Source organism: Rhinoraja longicauda, chromosome 7 (assembly GCF_053455715.1).
Source record: "Rhinoraja longicauda isolate Sanriku21f chromosome 7, sRhiLon1.1, whole genome shotgun sequence".
Classification (NCBI taxonomy): domain Eukaryota; kingdom Metazoa; phylum Chordata; class Chondrichthyes; order Rajiformes; family Arhynchobatidae; genus Rhinoraja; species Rhinoraja longicauda.
Genome location: NC_135959.1, coordinates 1,542,777 through 1,564,790, shown reverse-complemented (window position 1 = coordinate 1,564,790; position 22,014 = coordinate 1,542,777). Strand labels below are relative to the sequence as shown.

Sequence of the window (22,014 nt, the reverse complement as noted above, 5' to 3'; positions counted from 1 at the left end):
GTTGCAGAATGGAGCGTGAATGGGCTCGGCAGCGAGGTCTTCCAGCTTTGAAGTGACCGGCATCAATGTTGTGCAAAGTTTAGGGTGGATGAGTAAGCATGGAGGAGGCCACCCAGCCTTGACCACCATTGGCAAGGATCATGAGTCACGAGTTTAAACGTCACATGCACCAAAACAGAAGCATGAAGTTCTTTCTTGCAGCAGCATTACAGGTCTATAAACACAAAACACTAGATAACAATATGTAGAACTTCAGATGCTGGTTTACACTGAAGACATAGACACAAAAAGCTGGAGTAACTCAGCGGGTCAGGCAGCATCTCTGGGGAGAAGGAATGGGTGACGTTTCCGGTCGAGACCCTTCTGAAGTGTGAGGTGCTCCCATTCAGCAGTGGTGAGTACCGACCGACAGTGGTCCAAGGAGGGACAAACCACAAACCGGCAACAGGGTGTTGGGCGCCCAAGGCTCATCGAAGTGCGAGGGCAACGAAGGCTATCCCGTCTGGTCCGAACCGACCGAAGGTCGACTGTGGCACAAGTCCCAGAACATTTTAATGGTGGTCACGGGAGGAATGTGTCACAATACACAGTGCATTGCACCCTGCTGCGTATGGGGCTGCACACGGAGGACCAACAGCATATTAGGCAGGTGGTCATGATGTTTTGGCTCATCAGGTCGTGATGTTTTGGCCGGCCGGTGTAGCTCCCGAACACATTGAAGTTATAGCCAAGAAAACACACCGCCCCAACTTCCTCAAGATGACCAAAGCTGGCATTTTTCCAACAGCACTTGCCAACTTCTACAGATACACCATAGAAAGCATGCTACCAAGATGCTTCACAGCTAGGCTTGGGAACAGCTCTGCCCTCAGGAAAGCAGCTGACATCATCAAGGACCACTCACCCCTGGTCGTTTCCCCCCCCCCCCACCCGTCAGCCAGAAGGCACAAAAGCTTGAGCGCACACCCCCACCAGACTCAGGAGGCTCCTTTCACCTTCCAGGCTTTGTCCCACCGCTCTCTCTTCCAGCTCTCTTTCTTTCCTCTCCCCTCCCATCAGCCTGAAGGACTCCAACCCAAAACTTCACCCATCCATTTTCTCCAGGGATCCTGGCCGAGCCGCTGGGGTTACTCCAGCACTTTAACCCACCACTTTAACCCAGGAATTAAATGTAACATCTCCAAGTTTGCGGATGACACAAAGCTAGGTGGCAGTGTGAGCTGCGAGGAGGTTGCTATGAGGCTTCAGGGTGACTTGGATAGGTTGGGTGAGTGGGCAGATGCATGACAGATGCAGCATAATGTGGATAAATGTGAGGTTATCCACTTTGGTGGCAAGAACAGGAAGGCAGATTATTATCTTCTAACCCACCACTCTATCTCCAGGTCCCTCAGGTCGGCCGACTTGGGGCTACTGACTGCCCCGCGGTCTAGGCTTAAGCTCAGGGGTGACCGCGCTTTTGCGGTTGCAGTTCCTAGACTGTGGAACAGCATCCCTCTCCCCATCAGAACTGCCCCCTCCATCGACTCCTTTAAGTCCAGGCTCAAAACCTATTTCCACTCCCTAGTGTTTGAGGCCCTCTGAGGGGGCGCTCTGAACTGTTTATGTATGTGCTGTTATGTTTGTGTGCCATTGTATGTTCGTTCTTAGTACCTGAACTGATGTACAGCACTTTGGTCAACGTGGGTTGTTTTTAAATGTGCGAGACAAATAAAATTGATTTGACTTGACTTTGTCTTTTTTTAAATTGTAAACCAGCATCAGTGCGTCTTTGCTTCTACATTACCTGGGTGTTGTTCTCTCCAGTGGCTTCCGTGTTGCTCGGAAAGTAATAAAGGCTGTGATAATCGAAAACAGTACCCAGATCACCAGAAACCTCCACCAATGCAGCTTGGCTGTGAAATAGAGGGGCACAATCCACATCTGGAACAGCGTCACCATCTGCAGGAGATCACAGAGACACACCTGTTCAGCATCACACTCTTCCACACGATGCTCGGCATTCAGGAATCAGTGTTATGGCATGGTACTTAATTTGTCACATGTACCGAGGTTCATTTTGTACACAGCTCAGTGCAAGTATCACATATGAAGGAACAGCAGATGCTGGTTTAAACCAAAGATAGACACAAAATGGCGGGACTGTCATATGTTGAAAGACTGGAGCGACTAGGCTCGTATACACTAGAATTTAGAAGGATGAGAGGAGATCTTATCGAAACGTATAAGATTATTAAGGGGTTGGATACGTTAGAGGCAGGAAACATGTTCCCAATGTTGGGGGAGTCCAGAACAAGGGGCCACAGTTTAAGAATAAGGGGTAGGCCATTTAGAACTGAGATGAGGAAAAACTTTTTCAGTCAGAGAGTTGTGAATCTGTGGAATTCTCTGCCTCAGAAGGCAGTGGAGGCCAATTCTCTTAATGCATTCAAGAGAGAGCTAGATAGAGCTCTTAAGGATAGCGGAGTCAGGGGGTATGGGGAGAAGGCAGGAACGGGGTACTGATTAAGAATGATCAGCCATGATCACATTGAATGGCGGTGCTGGCTCGAAGGGCCGAATGGCCTCCTCCTGCACCTATTGTCTATTGCCTATTGTAAAATGCTCGACCCATTCCTTCTCTCCAGAGTTTGTGTCTATCTTCAGCACAACTATCACTATACATAAGCACCTAGATACATATTAAATGTCTCAGATACAGTAAAATTGTATAGCAGCAGTACATTGAGACAGTAGACAGAGAATCTCCAGATTGGCACCATTCCCAAGTCCCAGTGTCTTGATCTGACCATAGAAACCAGAAAATAGGTGCAGCAGGAGGCCATGCGGCCCTTCGAACCAACACCGCCATTCAATGTGATCATGGCTGATCATCCACAATCCGTAACCCGTGCCTGCCTTCTCCCCATATCCCTTGATTCCGCTAGCCCCTAGAGCTCTATCCAACTCTCTTTTAAATTCATCCAGTGAATTGGCCTCCACTGCCCTCTGTGGCAGACTTCCACAAATTCACAACTCACTGGGTAAAAAAGTGTATTCTCAGTTTTAAATGGCCTTCCCTTTATTCTTAGACTGTGTGGCCCCTGGTTCAATAGACAATAGGTGCAGGAGGAGGCCATTCGGCCCTTCGAGCCATTCAATGTGATCATGGCTGATCATTCTCAATCAGTACCCCGTTCCTGCCTTCTCCCCATACCCCCCGACTCCGCAATCCTTAACAGCTCTATCTAGCTCTCTCTTGAATGCATTCAGAGACTTGGCCTCCACTGCCTTCTGAGGCAGAGAATTCCACAAATTCACAACTCTCTGACTGAAAAACTCTCTGACTGACTGTCTGGACTCCCCCGACATTGGGACCATTTTTCCAGCATCTAGCTTGTCCACGTCCGTTCTCCAGGTGATGTTGCAGGGTCGGCCTGGACATGCTTACATAAGACACACCAGTTCACAGACCCAAAAGAATAGCGTACTGACGACAATCAGTCAATCTTTGTCCCAGCCCGGCACCCAGGAGCCTCTCTGATGCAGATTATGACTCAAACGACATTTGGACAGATAAATGGATGTGAAGTGTTTAGAGGGGTTTGGGCCAAATGGAACATGCCCAATATGCAGGACAGATGTGCAGCTGGTAGAACAGCTGCCTCACAGCGCCCAAGATTCGGGTTCCATCCTGATCTCAGGTGCAGGAAAAAAAACTGCAGATGCTGGTCTAAATCGAAAGACTGGAGCGACTAGGCTTGTATACACTGGAATTTAGAAGGATGAGAGGAGATCTTATCGAAACGTATAAGATTATTAAGGGGTTGGACACGTTAGAGGCAGGAAACATGTTCCCAATGTTGGGGGAGTCCAGAACAAGGGGCCACAGTTTAAGAAGGGGTAGGCCATTTAGAACTGAGATGAGGAAAAACTTTTTCAGTCAGAGAGTTGTGAATCTGTGGAATTCTCTGCTTCAGATGCCAATTCTCTGAATGCATTCAAGAGAGAGCTAGATACAGCTCTTAAGGATAGCGGAGTCAGGGGGTATGGGGAGAAGGCAGGAACGGGGTACTGATTGAGAATGATCAGCCATGATCACATTGAATGGCGGTGCTGGCTCGAAGGGCCGAATGGCCTACTCCTGCACCTATTATCTATTGTCTGTTGAAAGTAGACAGAAAATGCTGGAGTAACTCAGCGGGTCAGGCAGCATCTCGGGAGAGAAGGAATGGGTGACGTTGCTAAACTCTTGTCAAAAAGAGGAGGAGAACTTACGTTACCCATTCCTTCTCTCCCGAGATGCTGCTTGGCCCGCTGAGTTACTCTGGCATTTTGTGTCTGCCTCTGATCTCAGGTGCTGTCTGTGTGGAATTTGTATGTTCTCCGCGACCATGTGGGTTTCCTCCCACATCCCAAATATGTGCGGGATTATCGGTTAACTGGCCTCTATAAAATTGTCCTGAGTGTGTGGGGAATGGATGAGGAAATGGGATCACATAGAACTAGACTGAAAGGATGATCGATGGTTGGCGTGCACCTGTCGGGCCAAAGGGCCCGTTTCCCTGCTTTCTCTCTCATCTGCACTCAAACTGATGTCCAGGAAGAAGATTAAGCTGACTACTTAGAAAATACATGCCAATATAAAAAGGATGGGGATATGAAGTTTAGTTTAATTTTAGTTTAGAGATACAGCTTGGAAAAAGGCCCTTCGGCCTACAGAGTCCACTCTGACCATTGATTACCCGTTCACACTAGTTCCAGGTGCCATTTTACAGAGGCCAGTTATCCTATAAACCCATATATCATGAGGATAGGGGATGAAACCAGTGCACCCAGACGAAACCGACAGTCACAGGGAGAACGTGCAAACTCAGACAGTACCAGAGGTCAGGATCGATCGTGGGTCTCTGGTGCGGTGAGGCAGCAGCTCCAACCGCTGCGCCACTGTGCTCTAGGGGGAGAACAAAATTAACCATAGGAGTGGGAGAAACGTTGACATCTCCCAAGGACTAGTAGTAAACATCTGGCTCCCTCGCTCCACCTCTCTTCAACCTTGTCTCCTAATTTGTGTCTCAAGGGACCAAGGCTCTCGAGACTGCCGTTACCATTGACGTGTACTTGTTAATCAGAGGAAACCTCAGCAGCACTGGCCCTATCTATAAAGGCCCTGGAAGCACCACCTTTCTAGTTTCAATCCTATATACGTCCCAACTATCCTTCACACTGGAAGGTTGCGGATGACACAAAGCTGGGTGGCAGTGTGAACTGCAAAGAGGATGTTAGGAGGTTGCAGGGTGACTTGGACAGGTTGAGTGAGTGGGCAGATGCATGGCAGATGCAGTATAATGTAGATAGCGGAGTGAGGGGATATGGCGGTGCTGGCTCGAAGGGCCGAATGGCCTACTCCTGCACCTATTGTCTATTGTCTAGATAAATGTGAGGTTATCCACTTTGGCAGCAAAAACAAGGCGGCAGATTATTATCTCAATGGTGTCAGATTAGGTAAAGGGGAAGTGCAACGAGACCTGGGTGTCCTTGTACACCAGTCACTGAAAGTAAGCGTGCAGGTACAGCAGGCAGTGAAGAAAGCTAAAGGCATGTTGGCCTTCATAACGAGAGGAGTTGAGTGTAGGAGTAAAGAGGTCCTTCTGCAGTTGTACAGGGCCTTGGTGAGACCACATCTGGAGTATTGTGTGCAGTTTTGGTCTCCCAATTTGAGGATGGACATCCTTGCTAGTGAGGCAGTGCAGCGTAGGTTCACTAGGTTAATCCCCGGGATGGCGGGACTGTCATATGAGGAGAGATTGGAAAGACTGGGCTTGTATTCACTGGAGTTTAGAAGGATGAAAGGGGATCTTATAGAGGCGTATAAAATTATAAAAGGACTGGACAAGATAGATGCAGGAAAAATGTTCCCAATGGGCGGCACAGCGGTAGAGTTGCTGCCTTACAGCGAATGCAGCTCCTGAGACTCAGGTTCGATCCTGACTATGGGCGCTGTCTATACGGAGTTTGTACGTTCTCCCCGTGACCTGCGTGGGTTTTCTCCGAGATCTTCGGTTTCCTCCCACACTCCAAAGACGTACAGGTATGTAGGTTAATTGACTGGGTAAAATGTAAAAATTGTCCCTAGTGTGTGTAGGATAGTGTTAATGTGCGGGGATCACTGGGCGGCACGGACTCGGTGGGCCAAAGGGCCCGTTTCCACGCTGTATCTCTAAATCTAAATCTAAAAATGTTGGATGAGTCCAGAACCAGGGGCCACAGTCCAAGAATAAAGGGGAGACCATTTAAAAAAAAAGAACTTTTTCACCCAGAGAGTTGTGAATTTGTGGAATTCTCTGCCACAGAGGGCAGTGGAGGCCAATTTATTGGATGAATTTAAAAGAGAGTTAGATAGAGCTCTAGGGGCTAGTGGAATCAAGAGATATGGGGAGAAGGCAGGCACGGGTTACTGATTGTGGATGATCAGCCATGATCACAATGAATGGCGGTGCTGGCACGAAGAGCCAAATGGCCTCCTCCTGCACCTATTTTCTATGTTTTCTTTAAATTAAGTTGCAGCCCAGTCGATCAGTCTAATCGAGTCTAATGGGGGACCCGAAGATCTAGTGGGAGGGAGAACCTGAAGGGAATCCACATTAGTTAGGAAATGGTGTCAGGACTGTTGGGACTGAAGGCAGATAAATCCACAGGAACTGATCCAGAGTCGAGAGAACATTGGAAAATGATCACCAATGCATCCACGATTTCTAGGGCCACCTCATTGAGCACTCTGGGATGCAGACCATGAGGCACTCCACTCGCCACTGCCTGCCATTCTAAAAAGGACCCGTTTACTCCTACTCTTTGCTTCCTGTCTGCCAACCAATTTTCTATCCATGTCAACACCCTACCCCCAATACCATGTGCTCTAATTTTGGTCACCAATCTCCTGTGCAGGACCTTATCAAAGGCTTTCTGAAAGTCTAGATACACTACATCCACTGGCTCCCCTTCATCCATTTTACTTGTCATGTCCTCAAAAAATTCCAGAAGATTAGTCAAGCATGATTTCCCTTTCATAAATCCATGCTGACTTGGATTTATCCTTTTACTGCTATCCAAATGCACCGTTATTACCTCTTTAATAATTGACTCCAGCATCTTCCCCACCACCGAAGTCAGGCTAACTGGTCTGTAATTCCCCGTTTTCTCTCTCGCTCCTTTCTTGAAAAGTGGGACATTAGCCATCCTCCAATTCACAGGAACTGATCCTGAATCTATTGAACATTGGAAAACGATCACCAATGCGTCCACTATTTCTAGAGCCACCTCCCTGAGGACCCTGGGATGCAGACCATCAGGCCCAGGGGATTTATCATCCTTCAGTCCCATTAGTCTACCCAATACTATTTCTCGCCTAATAAAAAATTATTTCAGTTCCTCTACCCCCCTAGATCCTCTGTCCTCCAGTACATCTGGGAGATTGTTTGTGTCTTCCTTAGTGAAGACAGATCCGAAGTACCTGTTCAACTCTTCTGCCATTTTAATAACAATATAATAAATAAAAATCCTGCCATCTACTCGTTGCTTTTTTTAAATCATCTTGAACAAATCTACGCCCCCCCCCTTTAATCTTCTGCACCACAGAAAATAAGCCTTTGCACAACCTGTCCTTTGCATAACCTGTAGTTTAACCTTTTAAATTATATTTTGGTGCATTTAGTTTTTTTTAGTTTAGAGATACAGCGTGGAAACAGGCCCCTCGGCCCACCGTACGCACTGACCAGTGATCCCTGCACACTAACACTATCCTACACACATTTTACATTGTACGCAATATGTACAATGTAAAATACCAAGCCAATTAACCTACAAACCGGTACGTCTTTGGAGTGTGGGAGGAAAACAAAGATCACAGAAAACCCACGCAGTTCACAGGGAGAACGTACAAACTCTGTACAGACAGCACCTGTGGTCTTTTCCAAAGCTTTTCACTGTACCTCGGTACACGTGACAATAAACTGTTAGCTGTAGTCAGGATCGAACCCAGGTCCCTGGTGGTATAAGGCAGCAACTCTACCACTGTGCCACCCATTTGCACTTCACCTCCTCCCAAGGACAGGATCTGCACCGCTGAGCCAAAACATTATGACCACTGGCAGGCGAAGTGAATAACATTGATTATCTTGTTACAATGGCACCTGTCAAGGGGTAGGATACATTAGGCAGCAAGTGAACAGCCAGTTCTTGAAGTTGATGTGTTGGATGCAGGAGAAATGGGCAGGAGTAAAGACCCGAGCGACTTTGACAAGGGCCAAATTGTTATGGCCAGACGACTGGGTCAGAGCATCTGTGAAACGGCAAGGCTTGTGGGGTGCTCCCGGTCAGCAGTGGTGAGTACCTACCGACAATGGTCCGAGGAGGGACAAATCACAAACCGGTGACAGACAGGGTGTTGGGCGCCCAAGGCTCATCGATGCGCGAGGGCAACGAAGGCTATCCCGTCTGGTCCGAACCGACAGAAGGTCGACTGTGGCACAATTCACAGAAAATTGTAATGGTGGTCACGGGAGGAATGTGTCACAATACATAGTGCATCACACCCTGCTGCGTATGGGGCTGCACACGGAGGACCAACAGCATGTTAGGCAGGTGATCATAATGTTTTGGCTCATCAGGTCATTTGGCTGATCGGTTTATTTCCCAAGGCACAGACTTAAGCAGAGAAAATATATGAATCCACCCTTACATTGTAGGACTTGGAGTGCCTTTGCTTCCATTGGACCAGAAGTATCTGTGCCACTACCAAGGTAACGATGAGAATGAGCACCATCTCCGCGTGCATCGCCTCGTGCCCGCGGTGCTTGGCATGCATTCGCGCATGTTCCACCCTGAAACAAAGCACAGCACTGTCAACAGGGACACATGCCCATCCAGCCCCTCAAGCCTGCCTCGCCTCGCAATCAATCTGTGCCTCAACTCCATCAACACACCTTGGCTCCTTAACCCTTCAACTTTTTCCCAAAACCATATTAATTGTAGGAGCCATTTATGTTTACACTAGCTACTGTTGGCATATTATATCATTTTGTTGAGATATATCTTGCCATATTATTTTGGACACTTGGATGGTGATTGGATGCATAGGGTGGTGTGTATATATCTATATATGGGCATAAGGGACAGGGAGTGCCAGACACAGGGAGGGAGAGCGTACAGTTCTCACCAGACCTGGACAGACCTAAGACTGAGCAGCCAGCTACGACTTGTATGCGGAATAAGGACAGCCTGGTATGTTCATCTCCTTGTTTGTACAACTACTTCAATAAACAGCTAATTAAACTGGAAATAACGACTGGAAGATCTGTTCTGTCGGGTGTGCGTAAGATCACTCCGACTCCCTGTGTAGTAATGGCAATTGGAAACGAAGTCAATGGAAAAGTCGGAAAGTTGCCATTACGTTAATCATAACAGAAAATATTGAAAATACTCAACAGTTTAGGCAGCATCTACAGAGAGGCATTAGGCTGAAAATTAAACATGTATCTGTTTAGAAGTTTCATTTTACTTCCACAATTCTCTGATCACTCTGATATTTGTTAATATCAAATTCAAAGAAGAAATTCCTCATCTCCTTTCTAATGGTTCGTCTGAGGCTGTGCCCTCTGGTCCTAGACTCTCCCACTAGTGGAAACATCCTCTCCATAACCATAAGAATCCATACGATTCTCCATAAGAAGGGTCAGGGTCTCGACCCGAAACGTCACCCATTCCTTCTCTCCCAAGATGCTGCCTGTCCCGCTGAGCTACTCCAAGATTTTGTGTCTGCTCTCCATATCCACTCTATCCAGGCCTATCACTATTCAATAAGTTTCAATGAGGTCTACGCTCATCCTTCTAATCTCCAGCGAGTACAGGCCCAGTGCTATCAAAACGCTCATCACACGTTAACCCAACCATCCCCGGGAACATCCTCATAAATCTCCTGTGGACCAATCTCCAACGCCAGTATATCCTTGTGTAGGAAGTCTAAATAATATTGTGGTTGCTGCAGAGTGAGAGGAGGGCTGTACATTCAGTGGGGTGGGGGGGGGGGAGGTTAGAGTAGGTAAGGAGAGTGGAAAGGTTGAGACGGTTGATGTCGAGCCGAAGAAGGATGCATCTGAAGAAGGGCCTCGACCCCGAGATGTCACCCATTCCTTCTCTCCAGAGATGCTGCCTGTCCCGCTGAGTTACTCCACCCTTTTGTGTCTATCGCCAGTACATCCTTCCTCAGATATGGGGCCCAAAATTGCTCACAATGCACCAAATGTGGTCTCACCATGTATAGTATGGTTTGACTGGGTAGCAGACAAACTAGGTTTATCACTGTAGCCTGGTATCTGTGACAATTCATTCATCCAATAATCAATCAATGCTGGACAGGATGAGTAGGAGAGAACTGCAGATACTGGTTTAAATCAAAGGTAGACACAAAATGCTGGAGTAACTCAGCGGGACAGGCAGCATCTCTGGAGAGAAGGAATGGGTGATGGTTCGGGGCGAGACCCTTCTTTAGACTGAGCCTAGACTGGATGACTTCTGTAGAGCACCTACACTCAGTCCACTGGAATGACCCTGCACTTATAACCCTTGACACTCTGACATATCTTTCTGTGGCCTCCAGCACTGTTATGAGGCCCAATACAAGTTCAGGAAACAAGACCGTGGGTGGCACAGCTGACAGAGTCACTGCCTCAAGAGAGCCAGAGACCTGGGCTCAGTCCTGATCTTGGGTGCTGTCTGGGTGTGGTTATTTGCACGTTCTCCCTGTGAGCGTGTGGGTTTCCTCCGGGTGCCCCGGTTTCTTCCCACATCCCAAAGGTGAGCAGGTTTGTAGATTAATTGGGCCCCTAGCGTGTAGAGTGTAGAGTGTGGAATGTAGAGTGTGGCGGTCGCGATGGCGCAGCGGTAGAGTTGCTGCCTTAGAGCAAATGCAGCGCCAGAGACCCGGGTTCCATCCCGACTGCGGGTGCTGTCTGTACGGAGTTTGTACGTTCTCCACGTCACCTGCGTGGGTTTTCTCCGAGATCTTCGGTTTCCTCCCACACTCCAAAGACGTGCAGGTTTGTAGGTTAATTGGCTTGGTAAATGTAAAGATTGTCCCTAGTGGGTGTAGAATAGTGTTAGTGTGCGGGGATCGCTGGTAGCGCGGACCCGGTGGGCCGAAAGGCCTGTTTCCGCGATGTATCTCTAAACTAAAACTCATTCTTTGTCTGGTCATGTTTGCAGCTTGCTGATCTTCATATCAAATCTTCCTCCATTAGGCGACTAGGCATCTGAACTGGCCAGTATTGCCTGCCCCACCCTCTCGTGTCATTTGTACGATATTGCCTGCAGGGCATTAGTAACACAGTGTTTTTTCTGTAAAACAATGCTGGAGAATCTCAGCTGGTCATTCCCTCCACAGATGCTGCCTGACCTGCTGAGTGCTGGGACCTCAGCTATTTACAATATACATTAATGACTTGGATGAAGGGATTAAAAGTAACATTAGCAAATTTGCAGATGATACAAAGCTGGGTGGCAGTGTGAACTGTGAGAAAGATGCTATTAAGTTGCAGGGTGACTTGGACAGGTTGTGTGAGTGGGCGGATGCATGGCAGATGCAGTTTAATGTGGATAAGTGTGAGGTTATCCACTTTGGTGGTAAGAATAGGAAGGCAGATTATTATCTGAATGGTGTCAAGTTAGGAAAAGGGGACGTACAACAAGATCTGGGTGCCCTAGTGTATCAGTCACTGAAAGGAAGCATGCAGGTACAGCAGGCAGTGAAGAAAGCCAATGGAATGTTGGCCTTCACAACAAGAGGAGTTGAGTATAGGAGCAAAGAGGTCCTTCTACAGTTGTACAGGGCCCTAGTGAGACCGCACCTGGAGTACTGTGTGCAGTTTGTCTCCAAATTTGAGGAAGGATATTCTTGCTATTGAGGGCGTGCAGCGTAGGTTTACTAGGTTAATTCCCGGAATGGCGGGGCTGTCTTACGTTGAAAGACTGGAGGGACTAGGCTTGTATACACTAGAATTTAGACGGATGAGAGGTGATCTAATTGAAACATATAAGATGATTAAGGGATTGGACATGTTAGAGGCAGGAAACATGTTCCCAATGTTGGGGGAGTCCAGAACCAGGGGCCACAGTTTAAGAAGAAGGGGTAGACCATTTAGAACGAAGATGAGGAAAAACGTTTTCAGTCAGAGAGTTGTAAATATGTGGAATTCTTTGCCTCAGAAGGCAGTGGAGGCCAATTTTCTGAATGCATTCATGAGAGTTAGATAGAGCTCTTAAAGATAGCGGAGTCAAGGGGTATGGGGAGAAGGCAGGAACGGGGTACTGATTGAGAATGATCAGCCATGATCAAATTGAATGGCGGTGCTGGCTCGAAGGGCCGAATGGCCTACTCCTGCACCTATTGTCTATTGTCCTTTCGACCCACCAAGTCCACGCCGACCAGCGATCACCCGTTTACACTAGTTCTACGTTATCCCACTTTCTCATCCACTCCCTACACGCCAGGGGCAATTTACAGAGGCCAATTAACATACAAAACCGCACGTCTTTGAGATGTGGGAGGAATCTAGATCACCCGGAGCAAAACCATGCGGTCACAGGGATAACATGGACTACACCCAGTTCAGGATGGAACCCTGGTCTCTGGCGCCGAGGCAGCAGCTCCACCCGCTGTGCCAGTGCTGCGCTAAATCCATCCAGTGCCCTCTTCCACTTGTTCTGCCGCAACTAAATTGTTATTTTCTTCAGTTCTGATAAAGGATCTCACATCCAAAACATGACCCGTTTCTCTTTCCACAAATGCTGCCTCACCTCCAGCCGAGTTCTTCCGGCATTTTCAGTTTCAGGTCACGCTATCTCATGGACATGACCCATCAATAAAAAGTAGACACCCAATGCTGGAGTAACTCAGCGGGTCAGGCAGCATCTCGGGAGAGAAGGAACGTCAACCATTCTTTCTCTCCCGAGATGCTGCCTGACCCGCTGAGTTACTCCAGCATTGTGTGTCTACCTTCGATTTTAACCAGCATCTGCAGGTTTTTTTTCCTACTGATCCATCAGTAAACTACTTATCGGTTATTTAAATACTTAAAAGTTTTACTCTCCTGCCCAATCCCATTGGATCATTTGGGAGACCAATAATCTCGGCTTTATTTAATTTACGAGCAGTACTTTACATTAACCAACCTTTCATTTTGGATTCCCAGGAATGTAAACAACTTTATCCTTACCTTATCAAAGCACAATTTTTCCTTATCATAAATCATAGGAACAGAATTAGACCATTCAGCCCATCGAGTCTACTCTGCCATTCAATCACGGCGGATCATCTTTCTCTCTCAACCCCATTCTCCTGCCTTCTCCCTGCAACCTTTGACACCCTACAAGCTGCTAGCTTCAGCTCTGGAACCATCCTTGTAAATTTCTTTTGCACCTTCTCCAGTCCCTCTATCTCCTACCTTACTGTGCATGTGTCTCACCTCCATCTTTCTTCCGGTGACAGGCCTGTTAGGTCAATCTGAAAGAGATAGGGGGAAAATCATGAAGAGCTGAACGTTACACATGGAACTGCACATGCTGCAATTTTGTGCTAGAAAAAGGGACAGTCGACATTTTGGGTTGGGAACTCAACCCAGAAAGGCGGGACTGTCATATGTTGAAAGACTGGAGCGACTAGGCTTGTATTTTAGAAGGATGAGAGGAGATCCTATCGAAACGTATAAGATTATTAAGGGGTTGGACACGTTAGAGGCAGGAAACATGTTCCTAATGTTGGGGGAGTCCAGAACAAGGGGCCACAGTTTAAGAATAAGGGGTAGGCCATTTAGAACTGAGATGAGGAAAAACTTTTTCAGTCAGAGAGTTGTGAATCTGTGGAATTCTCTGCCTCAGAAGGCAGTGGAGGCCAATTCTCTGAATGCATTCAAGAGAGAGCAAGATAGAGCTCTTAAGGATAGCAGAGTCAGGGGGTATGGGGAGAAGGCAGGAACGTGGTACTGATTAAGAATGATCAGCCATGATCACATTGAATGGGGGTGCTGGCTCGAGGGGGATGTTGCCTCCTCCTGCACCTATTGTCAAGGTCAACACAAACTGTTAAAAAACAACTACTAGAAATGTTAGAGTTCCTGTTAAATCAGTACTGCAGAAATAAACCCTTCATACATTTGGATTGATTAGTTTTGAAATAATGAGTTTAGAACTCGTATAGGAAAAAAAAAAACTGCAGATGCTGGTTAAAATCGAAGGTTGACACAAAATGCTGGAGTAACTCAGAGGGTCAGACGGCATCTCAGGAGAGAAGGAATGGGTGAAGTTTCGGGTCGAGACCCTTCTTCAGACTGCTGTCCGGGGAGGGACAAAGATAGAATGTTCCTTCCTACTCATAAATAGACAAACATTGCCTATGTATCTATGTATCAAACCAGTTAGTAATTGAAGTTCTATTGATGACATCCGACTATGAATGTCATGAGCCTCTATTCTTGCTTACAGAGCAACAATCACTATATAAAATTGATTAACTGCTCACGATGCCCTTTGAGACAGTCAGAAAGAGTTGACAACTTGGAACATGGAGTTCGCACTGCCCACACAGAGCTCAGCATGGCTCCCTTATTTAATTAATCATTGGACTAGTACCCACTGGCTTGGACTGAAGACCTGGGGATTATAGTTTAAATTCTAACATGGCAATTGAGGTCATCAAATTCAAAATAAATATGGAATAAAAAGCTTGTCTTTCAGCGTGACAATGCAACTCGTAGGTTGTCATTAAAAACCCAAATGGTTCACTGATATTTCTTAGGAAAAGAAATATCAAATGTCCTCACCCAACCTGTGTTAGACTTTCAACAGTCCTCTGAGGTGACCCAGCAAGGTGACTCATTCAAGGGCAATGATCATCAGGCTTATCAGTGGCACCATTGCAAGGTACCACAATTCATCCATGCAGTGGATCAGATTCAGTGGCACTGGTCGAAGGTCAAAATGAATTTCCAAATAGTCCTGTGCATTGGGTAGATTGAGATGGGCGTATCAATTCAACCAAGGTGCTCTTAAAAAGAGAGTTATATAGAGCTCTGGGGGCTAGTGGAATCAAGGGATATGGGGAGAAGGCAGGTACAGGTTACTGATTGTAGATGATCAGCCATGATCACAATGAATGGCAGTGCTGGCTCGAAGGGCCAAATGGCCCCCACCTACACCTATTTTCTATGTTTCTCTCTGTGAATGTGACACTCCCTCAAACAGTGCTTGCAAGTCTTACTCTAGAGAATATGTTCCGGCCCACTGAACACACTCAATGCACATCCTTGGACGGCACAGCAGCGGAGTTGCCGCCTCACAGCGACAGGGACCCGGGATCCATCCAGACTACGGGCGCTGTCTGTACGGAGTTTGTACATTCTCCCTGTGACCTGCTTGGGTTTTCTCCAAAACCTTTGGTTTCCTCCCACACTCCAAAGACTTACAGGTTTGTAAGTTAATTGGCTTGGGCTTGTACACGTGGTACAAGTGTAAATTGTCCCTAGTGTGTGTAGGCTTGTGTTAATGTGTGGGGATCACTGATGGGGGCAGACTTAGTGGGCCAAAGGGCCTGTTTCCGCGTTGTATATCTGAAACTAAAATCTTTCTGATTCGGAGACAACTACGGCATCGAAGATTGGTGAACGATTACAACTAGGCAACGATATAGAAACATAGATGATTAACTTGCTCGAACAACAGGAAAACTATTTAGCTCTTCCCTTTATTAAGATCCTGGCTGACTGGTACCGAATCCCGGTCCATAACAAGTACTGGCCTCTCCACCCATCGAAGGCAGCGAATATCAAAGTCCCAAGCCATCCTGGCCATGCTCTCATCTCACTGCTACCATCGTATTTGAGGGAGTGTCGCATTCACTGAACACCTTGAATTGAATTCAATCTGCCTAATGCAAGACACTATTTAGAAGTTCATTTATTCACAAAATGCTGGAGTAACTCAGCAGGTCAGGCAGCATCTCGGGAGAGAAGGAATGGGTGACGTTTCGGGTCGAGACCCTTCTTCAGACTGACCTGCTGAGTTACTCCAGCATTTTGTGAATAAATACCTTCGATTTGTACCAGCATCTGGAGTTATTTTCTTATACTATTTAGAAGTTCATTTTGAGTTTAAACCAGTGCCACTGAAACAGATCCACTATATGGGTGAATGACGGCACAATAAAGGTGTCACAATAAGTCTAAGAACCATAACTATCAGGATCGAGAGCACACCTGGTACTACTTTGTTTGCTCTGTATAGTAATTTCTCGTTAAAGAGATCCAGCATGGAAACAGGCTCTTCAGTCCATAGATTCCACGCAGATTACCCGTTCACACTAGTTCTATGTGATCCCACTTTCTCATCCACTGCCGGCACACTTGGGGCAGTTTACAGAAGCCAATTAACCTACAAACCCACACACATCTATGAAACGTGGGAGGAAACCAGAGCATCGGCAGGAAACCCATGAGGTCACAGGGAGAACATGTAAACTCCACACTTGATCAAACCAGTGTCCTTGGTGCTGTGAGGCAGCAGTTCTCTCCACTGTGCCACTTTTACACTATCATGGTCTAGTTTACTGAGAATAACAAATACTTTATTATACATTTATTGCTATCGTTACATTTAATGACAGGCCAGATGCACGAAAAATGTTCCCTATGGTAGACAAAATGCTGGAGTAACTCAGCGGGTCAGGCAGCATCTCTGGAGAGAAGGAATGGGTGACGTTTGGGGTCAAGACCCTTCTTCAGACGGATGTCAGGGGAGGGGGCAGGACAAAGATAGAATGTAGTCGGAGACAGTAAGACTGGTGGGAGAAGGGGGAAGGGATTGAGAGAGAGAGAGAGAGAGAGGGAAAGCAAGGGCTATCTGAAGATAGAGAAGTCAATGTTCATACTGCTGGGGTATAAACTACCCAAGCGAAATATGAGATGCTGTTCCTTTGACAATGGAGGAGGCCCAGGACAGAACGGTCAGATGTTCCCCATGTTGGTGGAGTCCAGAACCAGAGGTCACAAGGGTTCGGCCATTTAGGACTGAGATGAGGAAAAACATTTTCACCCAGAGTTGTTAATCTGTGGAATTCTCTGCCACAGAAGGCAGTGGAAGCCAATTCACTGGATGTATTCAAGAGAGTTAGAGTTAGCTCTTAGGGCTAAAGGAATCAAGTGATATGGGGAGAAAGCAGGAATGGAATACTGATTTTGGATGATCAGCCATGATCATATTGAATGGTGGTGCTGGCTCGAAGGGCCCACTCCATGTAGACACAAAATGTTGGAGTAACTCAGCGGGTCAGGCAGCATCTCAGGAGAGAAGGAATGGGTGACGTTTCGGGTCGAGACCCTTCTTCAGACTGGCCTACTCCTATACCTATTTTTCCACGTTTCAATGCTCTAATGATCCTTAACATACACCATATAAGAATGTCATTGTTCCACTTCATAATCAGGTACATATGACAAAAAAAACTCACTCTCGTATCCTCTCTTTAACGACTACAACTCAAGCAATTTAAAAGACATAAAATGTTACAGGAGGAGAAGCGGTGTTGAAGAGCAAGAGGTAAGTAATGCCACACAATCATGGTTAGGAATTTTAACAGGGGTTCTTTCAAAGAGGAGTTAAACAAGACTCCCAGCCGTCAGCCAGGGCAGCGGCCTGGCTCGGACACGCAGATTGGAGCCGGGGTTCCCCGACAGTGTGTGTGTGTGTGTGCGGGGACGGCGATGGTCAGGAATGGGAGCGGGGTCCCCGGCGGTGTTGGACGGACGGGGGTGAGATCGGAGACCCGGCGCAATCTCGGGGCGGACAATCTCGACTCGGGAAGGGAAGGGGGGGGGGGGGACTGGTGATCGTCGGCCCGGCTTTTGGGGGATAGGAGCGGAGCCCCGGTTCCCCCGAGGTAGGAGGGCAGGGATGGAGTCGGAGAGGCGAGGGGGGGGGGGGGGAACAGGTGAGGTATAAGGTAGGTTGGCGGAGACCGGCTCTACGGATCGGGGTAGGGGACACACACTCTGTCAGACAGGAGAGGGGGATGGACTGTGGGAAGGGGAGGCAGCTCCGGGACACCGTGGCAGCTGGACCCGGTTGACAGGGATCGGTTCCCCGGGGCAGGCGAGGGAGGGTTGAGCCGGTACGTGGGCGGAGACCGGCTCCACGGTCGGAGGTTCCGGGGCGGGGGGACGGGACACTGACTGTGTGCCAGCGCGGCCCGGGGAAGGGGGGGTGGGAGGAGGACAAGGGACAGGCGAGGCGAGGGGGAAGGCGAGGCAAGGAGGGGAGTGGGTGGGGGGGGGAGGGGAGTGGGTGGGTGAGGCCGCCCCCGGGACACCGTGGCAGCTGGAGCCGGTTCAGAGAGGGATCGGTTCCCCGGGCAGGAGCGGGTCCCCGCATCCCCTCGGCCCCGGGACCGGACACTCGCCGCCCGGGGGAGGGGGAAGGAGAGACCGTGGATTTAGGGAGGGGGGGAGGGAGGCCGGCGCCGGGCTCACCAGCTCCTCCTCATCCTCCCGGCCGTGCCGATGATCTCCGTGCGCCTCCACCTCCAACACCGCCGCCGCCATCTTGAGCCTGGTAACCAACAACGCCGCGCCCCGTTGGCTGCCACGTCGCGGCCAATCGGCTGCCTGGGACGGCGGGACATGGAAGGGCGGCGTGACGTCACCGGGCGGCGGGACGTTTCAGCGGGAAGCGTGACGTCGGCGTCTACGTGATGCGTTCAGGCGGCGTAACGTCAGCGGGCTGCGTTACGTCAGCGGCCGTGCGACGTCCGCGACAACAGCAGGCTGCGTGACGACAGCAACTACGTGACGCAGGCAGGCGGCGTAACGGCTACGTGACGTGGGCGGGCAGCGTGACATCAGCGAGAGGCGTGATGTCGGCGGGCTGCATGACGTCAACGGTTGGCGTGACATGGGCGGGCGGCGTGATGTCAGCGGGAGGCATGATGTCAGCGGGAGGCATGACGTCAGCGACTGCATGACGTGGGCTGGCTGCGTGACATCAGCGGCTGCATGACGTGGACAGGCGGCGTGATGTCATCAGAAGGCGTGACGTCAGTGACTACCTGTCTTCAGCGGCTGCATGTCAGTGGGCGGTGTGACGTCAGTGGGCGGCGTGACGTCAGTGGGCGGCGTGACGTCAGTGGGCGGCGTGACGTCAGTGGGCGGCGTGACGTCAGTGGGCGGCGTGACGTCAGTGGGCGGCGTGACGTCAGTGGGCGGCGTCATGTGACGCTCAACTCTTGGGGGAAATTTGGACAAACTCAGACATGGACACACCCACACACACACACACACAGAGTGCTGGAGTAACTCAAACAAACGTACCTGGACCCCCATCCAGGGACCCCGGCAGTCTTTCCAGGTGAGGCAGAGGTTCACTTGCACCTACTCCAACCTCATCTCCTGTATCCGCTTTTCCAGGTGTCAAATCCTCTCCATCGGTGAGACCAAGCGCAGACATGGCGATCGTTTCGCTGAACACCTCCACTTAGTCCGCCTCAACCTACCTGATCTCGCGGTTGTTCAGCACTTCAACTCCCCCTCCCATTCCCAATCTGACCTTTCTGTCCTGGGCCTCCTCCATTATCAGAATGAGGCCCAGTGCTGATTGAAGGAACAGCACCTCATATTTTCACTTGGGTAGGTTACACCCCAGCGGAATGAACATTGACTTCTCTAACTTCAAATAGCCCTTGCTTTCCCTCTCTCTACATCCCCTCCCCCTTCCCAGTTCTCCCACTAGTGTTACTGTCTCTGACGACATTCAATCTCTGTCCCACCCCCTCCCCTGACATCAGACCCGAAACGTCACCTATTCCCTCTCCAGAAATGTTGCCTGTCCCGCTGAGTTACTCCAACATTTTGTGTCTACCCTTGATTTAAACCAACCTCTGCAGTTCTTTCCTAAACCTAGGAGAAACATAGAAACATTGGTGCAGGAGTAGGCCATTTGGCCCTTCGAGCCAGCACCGCCATTCAATATGAATTGAATTGAATAAATTTTATTAGCCAAGTATGTACACATACAAGGAATTTACCTTGGTGCTAAGCTTGCAAGTAACAACACGATATACAGTAGACAATTAAAAATAAAACATCATAATTTAAACAAGTGAAGAATGAAATAAAATACCAGAGCAAAAGGAGGCTACAGACTTTTGGTTGTTGAGTAGAACTGTGTAGAGGAGGATGGGGGTTTAAGAGTTAATGTGTACAGATTGCATGTTGCGCGTGGAGAGCCTGCTTTACTTACTTAGAATTGCAAGCTGAAGTACAACGGGTTGTTTTGCATAACTGTGTTGTGACTAAAAGAGAAAAGCCCGATACCAAGTAGTGCTGCAGAGAAGAACAAGCCTGTTCTTGGCAATAGGAACCGGGGCAGAAATGTGCAGATTGTGTGGTTAGCTGGACCCGTGACTATTCGTGTATAAATATACTGCCGGGGCACAAAATAATGGAGTGGGGCCGCGAGGAGCTGGCAAGTACGTGACCATACCTGCAGTGACTCTCCCACCCCTGCTAGCATAATAAAGCTGTGTCTTTACTATCAGTGTCTGACAGAGTTTGTTATTTCAGAGCGTTGGCGGGTTTTAACATTGGCGTAGTCAGCAGGATCTCGCTGGGGCCATCTTCGACGACTGAGTAAGTTGCCATGGGGTGGCCGGGACCTCGAGGGGAGTAAAAAGTGCACTATCGGATCCATTGAGTCTGAACTCCTGAGCGAGCTCCCAGGAACACCGTGGCCACTCGTCTGAGGTCGATCTGGTTCCCTGCCGAGATCTACAAGAGCCAGAGGAAGTCTAATTGGACATTCTGACTACTTGAAACCAATCTCTGGGAAGAAACCGTGGAGATTGAGGTCTGTGTAAAGGAAGAACATTTACAAGCAGAATGTAATTGGCATGATAAACAAAAGAAAAAGGCCTAATTGAGTCACAAAATTAAGTAACAATTGGTAACAAAAAACATGCAACTATATGACATCCGCCTCTTCTTGGAGTTGGAGGAATCTTCATCACCGACTGTAATATCTGATGCAACCTCAACACTCTCAAAACAGCAAACTGATGTAAGAGCACCTCCACGACAAACATGAGCTGATCTTGAGGTAACGTCCCAGAGAACAGCAACACTGAGCTGCAAGTTCTCAGTACTGCTCAGTGCTGTGCAACACCCGAGGGAACAGTTACAACAGAGAACACACATGCTGGAAGCAAATATTCAGCGGCAGCAGGAAGAGCTACACAAAACCCCAGAGCAACTTCATCTTGTCCAAGATGAAGGATTACAGATTTTCTCAAGGCCACCAGCTTGTGACAAAGCTGGTAACTGCTCCAATGAGACGCAGTGCCGTTATCAGACCCCCCCAACATTTGATTTTACAAATTCAGAATTTTGATGTCCAAAATTCAGAATTTTACATCAAAATTCATAATATGGCGCGTAATGCAACTTTTCAGCAAAAAAAAGTATGCACGCCAAATGCGGGGAGGGGGAGGAGGGAGGGGAGGGGAGGAGGGAGGGAAGGGGATGAGGGAGGGGGGTGAGGGAGAGGGGGGAGGAGGGAGGGGGGGGAGGAGGGAGGGGGGGGGGGGAGGAGGAGGGAGGGTTTGAAGGGAAGGTGGAGGGTATTGGGGGAGCGGAGAGGGGGAGGGGAGGGGAGGCGAGAGGGGGAGAGAGGGGAGGGGGTAGAGGGACAGGAGATGGGGAGGAGAAAGGTGCTGCACCAATGCAGGAGAGGTTTGGCCCCAACGGGTCCACTTGGGCTAGTGTTATGATAAAAGGAGGGAATGTAGAGGAGGATGGGGGTTTAAGAGTTAATGTGTACAGACTGCATGTTTGCGTTTGGAGAGCCTGCTTACTTATTACTTTGGAATTGCTAGCTAAAGTACAACAGAACTGTTGTAACTAAAGGGTAAAGACCAGATACCAAGTAGTGCAGCAGAGAACAACA

At 48.6% G+C, this 22,014-nt stretch overlaps 1 protein-coding gene across 3 annotated transcripts in view; it reads right to left on the bottom strand.

The window, feature by feature from the left end:
* LOC144595021 (E3 ubiquitin ligase Rnf121) overlaps positions 1 to 22,014 on the bottom strand; it is a 239,684-nt gene that overhangs the window by 34,185 nt on the left and 183,485 nt on the right. The window contains exons 1-4 of one of the 3 annotated variants that reach the window (XM_078401947.1): positions 18,549 to 18,624; positions 13,497 to 13,534; positions 8,717 to 8,858; positions 1,787 to 1,941 (exon numbers count right to left, since the gene is read on the bottom strand). In XM_078401947.1, coding sequence (XP_078258073.1) covers positions 1,787 to 1,941; positions 8,717 to 8,858; positions 13,497 to 13,534; positions 18,549 to 18,620 — 407 coding nt within the window. In that variant the 5' untranslated portion in view covers positions 18,621 to 18,624. Of the gene's footprint in view, positions 1 to 1,786; positions 1,942 to 8,716; positions 8,859 to 13,475; positions 13,535 to 18,548; positions 18,625 to 22,014 lie in introns of those variants that run through there. The other 2 variants (XM_078401949.1, XM_078401948.1) reach the window with 2 other exon arrangements.